This window comes from Salvelinus fontinalis, chromosome 37 (assembly GCF_029448725.1).
Source record: "Salvelinus fontinalis isolate EN_2023a chromosome 37, ASM2944872v1, whole genome shotgun sequence".
Classification (NCBI taxonomy): Eukaryota; Metazoa; Chordata; class Actinopteri; order Salmoniformes; family Salmonidae; genus Salvelinus; species Salvelinus fontinalis.
The window spans coordinates 11,874,960-11,884,835 of NC_074701.1; the positions used below are offsets into that span (position 1 = coordinate 11,874,960).

General features: G+C 40.2%; 1 protein-coding gene across 1 annotated transcript; it reads left to right on the plus strand.

Moving 5' to 3' along the window:
* The first annotated feature begins 945 nt into the window (after positions 1-945).
* LOC129836151 (zinc finger protein 518A) lies at positions 946-7,287 on the plus strand. The gene is made up of 3 exons (XM_055901989.1): positions 946-1,351; positions 2,493-5,105; positions 5,303-7,287. Exons 2-3 carry the CDS (start codon positions 2,507-2,509, stop codon positions 6,046-6,048), a joined length of 3,345 nt encoding a protein of 1,114 aa, XP_055757964.1. The 5' UTR covers positions 946-1,351; positions 2,493-2,506; the 3' UTR covers positions 6,049-7,287.
* The last annotated feature ends 2,589 nt before the right edge of the window (positions 7,288-9,876 follow it).

The following is a 9,876-nucleotide window of genomic DNA, read 5'->3' on the forward strand; positions in this document are numbered from 1 at the left end:
TGTCCTACATAGAGACAACTTATTATAAACCTTAGGGTATCATAAGATATTATAACTCCTCATACATGTATGTGACAAATAATAAAGCATTACTATAGGATTTAGGTAAAGTATTACCATAATTTCAAGCAGCTAAATGAATGTCTTCACAGATTTCAAAAGAAGACTTTTGAAAATATTTCAATTAGCGCTGTATCCCAAACATGTCTTTAACCCAACTCCCTGATCTGTTAGTCCAACAACCCTTTCCATTGCCCATAGCAGCAAAGGACATGGGCATGTACCCTCCTGCTTCCTCTATCCAGAACCTCTGGTCTCTCATGTAACTTTATCAGCAGGCTTCTATGGTCTGATTGAGGCACCATCCCACCCCTGACACCTGTGTAGCAAAGTTTAAAGAGGCAATCTGTGACTGCTCCATCCGTTTTTTGAATATTAAATGAATAATACCGGCCCATTGATTCTTGTAGAATATGACTTATAAATGCCTCATGACCTTAGTTAAACTGTCGTACCCCATCAGAACCTGAAATATAAGCTTATTTTACTCCATTGTCTGTAAACAATTAAATTGTAAACAAACACTGTATAGCCTCAAAACACGGTTAACACTATCATTTTGATATCCTACATGATCTGTCCTTGCATCCATAGCTCTATCTATGAATTTGAGAGTGGTTACATTTCTCCAACCCCCCACAAAAGTGCCCACTTTGTTATTATTTGAAATGCAGATTGCCCCTTTAAGGTGGTCAAAAGGGAATTATGCAATTCCTTGTTTACTAACAAATACATTACCCAAAAATACTATCACATACAAGTGAACATTTACCGAGCATTAATGACCTCAAATTGTATTATTATTATTTTAATGGGTGCAATCTCCCATTTTTTTTTTGCTTTGCATAATAATATTTTCACTGACAGCACAAAACACCAGGAAGAGATGGGCCATATCATCCTGTTCAGTGAACAGTAGGCTGGAGAGACAAAGGAAGTGTAGCTTAATCTTGTTATGACTCCCTCGAACAGTAATAACACTGGTATAAACTAATGGAGGGCACGTGTCTCAAAGTTAAAGTTAAAAAAATACTATATCGACTCGCCATATAATAAAACACGCGTGGATAGTCGACTTCGGACGTATCTCTATCATGTCGGCTAAAAGCGGTACATGAGCCATTATTCATCCGTTCTGGTACTCAGCTAAAGAGCTTTCCTGTGCGTAATCCCCGGATGAAGCTGTCATGGCTGCTATTCGCTGAGCTGTCAAGTCTACAAAAGAAAAAAACAAACGAAGTCTCGAATTATACATCGACGTAGTCCAATTGTATCGGAGCTTTACTCTGCGGTAAATATATTTCGGTTCACATACATTGATTGTATAAACTTTTTGTCATGCATTTTTTCTTCCTACTTTCTCACATGAGCTGTTTATGTATATTTCATTCAAATCAATCAACTGGCACGTCAGCCAGCCGTCCAAAAGCTCATACTTCACAGTAAATGTTTTACCAGGCAGTGAGGCAAAGGTGACGATGAGTGATCGTCGAAGCAAAATATGAATTGCTTTAAAACAAATTAACGCGTTTGTTTGTAACATGTTAATGAAGCTTCTCAGTCAGTTTGTTTTGGTCAAGCCAAACAGCACAACAGAAATGGCTGACAGCTTTGGTCTAATGCAAAGTTAACAGTAACATTCCGTAATAACCTTTCTTTAGCGGCAAGCAATCAATTTAGCGTTGAATATTTTCTTCTATTGAGACCCATAGGTAACAGGTGGGCTTGTTTACCTGTTTTAAATGCAAGTTTGGTCAGATTTTGTGAATTGTAGCAAGTCCTTTGGTCAGTCACATTGAGAAACTTGCATGGCACATCATTTGAGTAAACAATAGCCTGAAGTCTCAAATGTAAATAGGCTACATTGAATCTGCAACAGGTGGATCAGGTTTATCCATGATGTGGGTTGTGAGATCATGCACTACACTGGCAATTAGTCACACAGGTAGGCTACAGAGCAGTTTTGAATTGAGAAGATTGCTAGTTACTAGCCTTACAGTGAAGACTACTGCACTACAGATTTTTTACGTATTGTCTGTGGTAAGAACAAAGGCAAACACAACATCATTCTAGTTGATATACTTGATTACAGATCAGGATAATGTGATGACCATTTCAAACATGCATCTCTAATATGTTATTTTCTCAGATCTGGTCTCTATGTGGGCTGTAGACTGTAGATTCTGAGGGGACATTTGCATATGGTCTTTGACGGTTGCCAGTTTACAGACCAGGAGATTGTTGAGTTTGGTGAAAATGTTTTGTGCTCTGCTATTTAGTCATCTTCTTTCAAAAAGATGAAGCCAAGTTAAATCAATATTGTTGACTGGAAATGTGAAAAGGTTTTTACAATGAGGTCACAGGTTCATTGTCTATAATGAATTGCTGGCGTGCAAATCAACTGTCGATAGTTTATTTTACATCTGTTACAGGGGCCTGAATTGACATGGATCCAGCACATGCTGAAGTAGCTGTCCCCGCTGGAGGTAAAATTAAAGTTCTCGATGATGAGGACAAAAATTGGCACAAACGACTCCGTCTCAGGAAAGCTGCTGTTCAGGCCCCAACTATGCAAAGAGAAGATAAGCATGGGCCGAAGAAGATAGAGGACAAGGAGAAAAGCACAGAGCAGAGGCATTTGAAGAAGATACCCCTTAAAACACAAAAGAGTCAACGTGTGACAAAGGTTTATGGAAATATACTTAGGTTTAGATGTTTTGAATGCAACGGTAGTACAGAATTCAGCCCTAATGACTTACTGAGGCACTTTCAGGAAACTCACCCAGGAAGCCAACAAATCTTTCCTTGTGACATGTGCGGTTTTATTACACAGGAATTCTCCCACCTTCAAGTTCACCAATTAGGTCACAGAGACACTTTTGTCAGCTGCAACATATGCAATGACAATGTCCAGCACACTCTCTTGCAGCTCACCGCACATTTAAACACGCACCACAGCTTGAATGGCCACTACTCTTGCGAGAAGTGCAAGTTCTCCACAAGAGATGTAGGAGCATTCTTGGAGCATATGTATCTACATAACATGGTGCCGCAAGCAGGTGGCATGGCTGATCATTCAAATCCTGCTGACCAAGATTTGCAGAGACATTTCATGGCCAAAACAGCACAATTCCCCTTCAGTTGTCAGTTCTGTGACTATATAGCGCATCGAAAAGATATCATCACTAAGCACATTGCCACCATCCATGGTAAAGCGACTAGCCAAAAAAACAAGCTGAAAATGAAAGAGGTTGGTCCTAAACCAGTAGGTAATTCATCATCAAGACTGAAGCACGTGGTGACAAGGAGTACAGTGAGGGAAAATAACTGGATGTCACAAGGCTGTCTTTCTCTGCCGGGGGAAGGATTCCTGGATAAATATTGCAGACTGTCAAATCCAGAGAGGGCTTTGGAGGAGACCCAGCAATTTTTAGAGAAGTCTGTGCCTGCTGAAGCTCTTAAGACTGTACTTTCAAATGTACCCAAAGCCATCACTTCCTTTTCAAACTCTGACAACTGCATGATATCCAACCCTGGATTCCCAAACACAGGCAAGGACCTCACTGTCCTGATGCTCAAAAACAAGATTTCAGTTCCTCCGAATGGCACTACTGAAGCAATTGCTTTCAAAATGGTGGAAGGCAAAAAAGATTTGGTTCTCAAGGTTACACCATCAGCAAAGCAAGAGACCTCTGACACAACAAAGGCGTCATCGTGTGTCACTGAGCAGGAATCAGAGAATATTGCTTCTCAAACTAGTGCTGGGGACTCCAATGCAAATGGATGCCAATCAAATTCAAGTATTCCTCCAAAGACCAAGCCACCCAGTTGTCCAGGATCATTCTTGACACCAAATGATGTTGCCACTATTTCAACCCTAAACGAGCTAGTAAAATATGATCAAACTCAAGAAAATAGAGAGAACCAGGAAACAAGGGTTGGCCAAGTGCACAGAAATGATGCAGAACCCAAAGATGTGAATCACTGTGAAGATACGGCAGAGGAAACCAAGATGTCGAAGTTGCCAAAGGAGAAAAGTAAAAAAGAGCAACAATCCTTTCCTGAAGCTCTGTGCTCTTCCAAGACTATGGGGGACAAAAAAAGGGTGAGAAAGAAAGTGGTCGGCCCTAAAACTGTGGAGAAAAAATCATCACCAACATTAAAGCTCCTCCTGAAGAAGAAGCCAGTTAAGGAAATGCAGTGGATGCCACAAGGTGCCCTTCCCCTGTCGGGACGAGGTTTGCTGAATGATTACCACAGACTAGAGCACCCACAGAAAACTTTGGAGAAGACGCAGCAATTTCTTAAAAGAGCACTGTCAGCCGAAAATGGCAAAAAGAAACAGTCCAAATGTTCCAAGACTGACCAGAAACAGAACTCCAAAGTGGTCACTAGGTCGTCAAAGTCAGAGGGAGGCCTAATTCCAAACCCTGGGCATTTCAGCCCCAGAGGTAACAACCTTAGTGCCCTCATGGTAAAAAATAAGATTTTAGTTCCTCCCAATTGCACTACAGAGGCCATGGGTTTCAAAATGGTGGACGGCAAAAAACATTTGGTTCTTAAGGTTATACCATCAGCAATGCAAGAGACCTCTGACAAAACAAAGACATCCTTACATTCCATTGAGACTAAGGAAGACAACACCACATCTAAAACTTGCACTACGAGCCAGAACAGTTTAGTCGTTGTTGATAAAAGCCAGCCAAATTTGAAAATCGCTCCGAGCACCCCAACAAACAGTAGCCTAGAATATAATTTCGAAAATGCGGAGCTTCCAAACACTGATGTCAGTTCTGAAAACACAGAAGGGATGAACAATGGCATGAATTCTCATGTCCTGGATGGCCAAGATTGTCCAAGGGTAGGCTTACCTCATGTATCTAATGGAGCCAAATCAGCTGGAAATGATTTGGGCCAGATGACGGAGGAGAAGTTGGAGGCTGTGAACTATAACCAGCCTAACCAGGAAGGGCTTGGAACTACAGAAGCTCAGGTCATCATGATGTCTCCCTCCCCCATACTCCATTTCCTTACTTCCCCACAAGGTAATCAAAACTATCTTACTGAAATGTATAAAACATGATTTGTTGAATGTATTTCCAAATATTTACTTCTCATTACCTGTCGTGCATGACTCTGTCCATGCCACTCTATGCTTTATTGATAGACAATAACTTGAGTCAACATTCTTGTAGCAGTTTTACTTCCCTTTTTAACTGGACTAATTGTGCTTTGTTAACAGACTTGTCAGAGTATCCGGTCGAAACTCCAGACATTTGTTTTCAGGACGTTCCTCCCAATACCATGCTAAGAGATGTAGGACAACAGGAGGGCTCTGACAGGATTTGCCTCTCACCACAGACAAATGAACAGAGAGTTAACGGAAAGAGGAAGAGCGAGCCGTCCACAGAAGACTCTCCCGAGCCCCTCTCAAAAGCCTTCAGGAAAGTTGTGGGAGAAGAAGAGGCCTCACCAGCAGCTGTGCATCACTGGGAGCCAGGCCCTCGAGATGTGGAGAGGACCCTGAAGCTATTGCCATTAAGTCCCACTCAACTCATTACACGTCCAAGAGGAGACCAGCCTGTTGTAGTGCTAAATCACCCAGACACAGACATTCCCGAGGTCACAAATATAATGGAAACAGTCCACAGGTACAAAGGAGAGGTCCAAAAAGTAGTGCTGTCTCGAAAAACATTGAAGGCCCTTGCAGCCATGGGTTGTGATATGTTTAGGGCAAATGCCCCAGCGATTGAACGTGTGTGCAGAGTGAAAGAGAGATTCATCTTGAAAATGAAGCTGAAAAAGATGAGCAGAAAGAAGTACAAAGTGGTGAACGCAATCCCGCGCAGCACTGAGCCTTTATTAAGATTTAGCTGCTGGTTTTGTGGCCGAGTCTTCAGTGATCAGGAGGTCTGGATTGGTCATGGCCAGCGCCATCTGATGGAATCTACTAGAGAGTGGGGGAAGCTGGAAAGTGAAAAGTCATAAATGTCACCTACACTGGATACAAAGTTGAGAAAGGTGCTCCTGTACAAAAGCAATGGACAGAAAAGATGCTAGATGGAAATGATCTTAATTTATTAGAGAAATATGTTGCTAATAAGGACTTAACAAGTGTCCAAAATCAATATAACTTAATGTGAGTTCTTCCAAAGTACAGGCCTCTAATAATAGGGCTCTAGTCATTTTTGCATTTTCCGTTGCTCAAATCGAAGTATTTAATTTGAAACCCACTTCTGTTTCAGTGCTATCATTGTTTTAGATTGGATGCAATCTATTTGTCGTTTCAGTTATGTCTAGCCAAGATGCAATGCTATTTAAGTTGACCAAAGTACACTGTCATAAGGCATTTTTTCACAGAACACTGTAATTAGGACACAAATTAGGCACACTCAGAAGCTCTAAACATGAACATGTAATGTTATACGGGTATGCATAGTGTGTGTGCTAAGATGATTCATTTGGGAGGGGATGGCAGGTTTCCTTTGTTACTAGGCTATACCCGCATTGTTTAAAAAGCTATTTTATGTTTATTTCTGATTTGCAGATGTACACTGCTTTTCTTTTTTTTCTGTGATTGGCCATAGAAAAGAGTGAATGTGTTTGTTTTGTTTGTATGCACATAGTACTTACCAAAAATATGAATGGTTTCAAATCGAGTAATTTTGTTACGTTAGTCTGAGCTAGTAGCAGGAGTAGTCCAAAGAATATATCTTTTTACAATTTGTATAATATTGTATAGGATGGCTGACTGATGGCATTTGTGCATATAATTGAAATTACAATCAGTTTTTTTAATTGCACTATGAACTGACAGTGAATATTTCTTTCCATTACTTCACTTTATGAATCTTATGACAGTCTTGATATGCATGTTCTTGCATGTATCCTTATGTTCTGATCATCTCACAGTATCCATGGCAAGGGATACTTTTACTGTAGTTAGTCAGCCCAGGTCAAGGCCCAAATCACAAATACATGTAGCACATCCCTCTGAGCATACCCTTTCTTCTAGTCACCCATCATTTATTTCTTCAGATCAACAGAAAAGAACTGGTTTGTAGTAGTATTGAGAAGTCGGAGAAAGAAGTACAATTCTGACTTAGAAAACATTTGTTTTTCACCAAGTGCCTGACCTTTTCTGTTCCACGATGAATATGTATTTATCTTGACACACCTGGTAGAATTATGTGTTGAACAGATCAATAAATACGAGTAGATTGAAAATATGTGTGATTATTGAACATATACAGGTGTAGGATCTTAGTTTTTCTCGATTGATACGACACTTTTAATTAAACTGGGGTCCACTTGATCTCCATCAACCTAATGAGCACAACAGTATTATTTGGTGTAAAACTGTAAGTCATTTCTCATTGCTTTCACACACAATGCAAATGCTAAGCACATTTTTGCAAAGCAGTAAACACAACTCTTTACAAAATACTCTAAAGTCAGTTGAGTAAATGATTTGCCGTCAAAATTAAACATTTGGTCACAGCTGATACAAATTACTCACATGAATGTGAACCTGTGTGCAAAACATATTTGCTAAATTGTTCAATCAGCAATCAGGCCTTATTCATGACTAAAAGAGTCCACCTGTTTGAAAGAATTTATTGGGATGTTGTGCAATGATTGATTGATATAACTTTTCATTAGATGACAAGTTGCATGTTTTGATGTACAGTTGAAGTCGGAAGTTTACATACACCTCAGCCAAATACATTTCAACTCAGTTTTTCACAATTCCTGACATTTAATCAGAGTAAAGATTCCCTGTTTTAGGTCAGTTAGGATCACCACTTTATTTTAAGAATGTGAAATGTCAGAATAATAGTAGAGAGAATGATTTATTTCAGCTTTTGTTGTCTTTCATCACATTCCCAGTGGGTCAGAAGTTTACATACACTGAATTAGTATTTGGTAGCATTGCCTTTAAATTGTTTAACTTGAGTCAAACGTTTCGGGGAGCCTTCCACAAGCTTCCCACAATAAGTTGGGGGAATTTTGGCCCATTCCTCCTGACGAGCTGGTGTTACTGAGTCAGGTTTGTCGGCCTCCTTGCTCGTGCACACTTTTTCAGTTCAGTTCTGCCCACAATTTACTATAGGATTGAGGTCAGTGATGGCTTTGTGATGGCCACTCCAATACCTTGACTTTGTTGTCCTTAAGCCATTTTGCCACAACTTTGGAAGTATGCTTGGGGTCAATGTCCATTTGGAAGACCCATTTGCAACCAAGCTTTAACTTCCTGACTCATGTCTTGCGATGTTACTTCAATATATCCACATAATTTCCCTCCTCATGATGGCATCTATTTTGTGAAGTGCACCAGTCCCACCTGCAGCAAAGCACCCCCACAACATGATGCTGTCACCCCCGTGCTTCACGGTTGGGATGGTGTTTTTTGGCTTGCAAGCCTCTCCCTTTTTCCTCTAAACGTAACGATGGTCATTATGGCCAAACAGTTCTATTTTTGTTTCATCAGACCAGAGGACATTTCTCCAAAAAGTATGATCTTTGTCCCTATGTGCAGTTGCAAACTGTAGTCTAGCTTTTTTTATGGCGGTTTTTGAGCAGTGGCTTCTTCCTTGCTGAGCGGCCTTTCAGGTTATGTCGATATAGGACTCGTTTTACAGTGGATATAGATACTTTGGTACCTGTTTCCTACAGCATCTTCACAAGGTCCTTTGCTGTTGTTCTGGGATTGATGTGCACTTTTTGCACCAAAGTACGTTCATCTCTAGGAGACAGAACACGTCTCCTTCCTGAGCGGTATGACGGCTGTGTGGTCCCATGGTGTTTATACTTGCGTACTATTGTTTGTACAGATGAACATGGTACCTTCAGGCGTTTGGAAATTGCTCCCAAGGATGAACCAAACTTGTGGAGGTCTACAATTTATTTTCTGAGGTCTTGGCTGATTTCTTTTGATTTTCCCATGATGTCAAGCAAAGAGGCACTGCGTTTGAAGGTAGGCCTTGAAATACATCCACAAGTACACCTCCAATTGACTCAAATTATGTTAGTTAGCCTATCAGAAGCTTCTAAAGCCATGACATAATTTTCTGGAATTTTCCAAGCTGTTTAAAGGCACAGTCAACTTAGTTGGAATTTTATGATCCATTGGAATTGTGATACAGTGAGTTATAAGTGAAATAATCTGTCTGAACAATTGTTGGAAAAATTACTTGTGTCATGCACAAAGTAGATGTCCTAACCGACTTGCCAAAACTATAGTTTGTTATTAACAAGAAATTTGTGGAGTCGAAAAATGAGTTTTAATGACTCCAACCTAAATGTATGTAAACTTCCGACTTCAACTGTAGGTTGTTGATTTTGTGTCATGTAGTTAATGTTTTGAGAGTTTTAATGCATTTTGCAAATTAAATGTGTCATTTTGGCAAAAGGGTTTGAGTTTGGGCCTGCGTGTTAATTCTTTTGAAGAAGTGAATTATGCTTGAACAAATGTGCTCAAGCAATTGAGAAAATGTCATTTGACCTGTATTTTCGCTGCAAAATAATCCTGCAGCAACAGGATTTAAGCGTTTAGTCCATAATGTTGCTTGATTGGTAGTTAAGCTATCAGCTGGCCAAAATTAGACTACATGAAAAGTGCAATTCTGTTAATACACTGTGTACAAAACATTAGGCATGGACTCTACAAGGTTGACTACAATGGTTATCATAGTTGTGTCAAGTTGGCTGGATGTCCTTTGGGTGGTGGGCTATTCCTGATACACACAGGAAACTGTTGAACATGAAAAACCCAGCAGCGTTGCAGTTCTTCACACATTCAAACTGGTGCGCCTG

Bases quoted from the DNA above. Each gene is read 5' to 3' on its own strand.
- LOC129836151 (XM_055901989.1), top strand. From the start codon at position 2,507: ATGGATCCAGCACATGCTGAAGTAGCTGTCCCCGCTGGAGGTAAAATT. The intron at 5,106-5,302 runs GTAATCAAAACT...CTTTGTTAACAG, and splicing joins TTTCCTTACTTCCCCACAAG to ACTTGTCAGAGTATCCGGTC.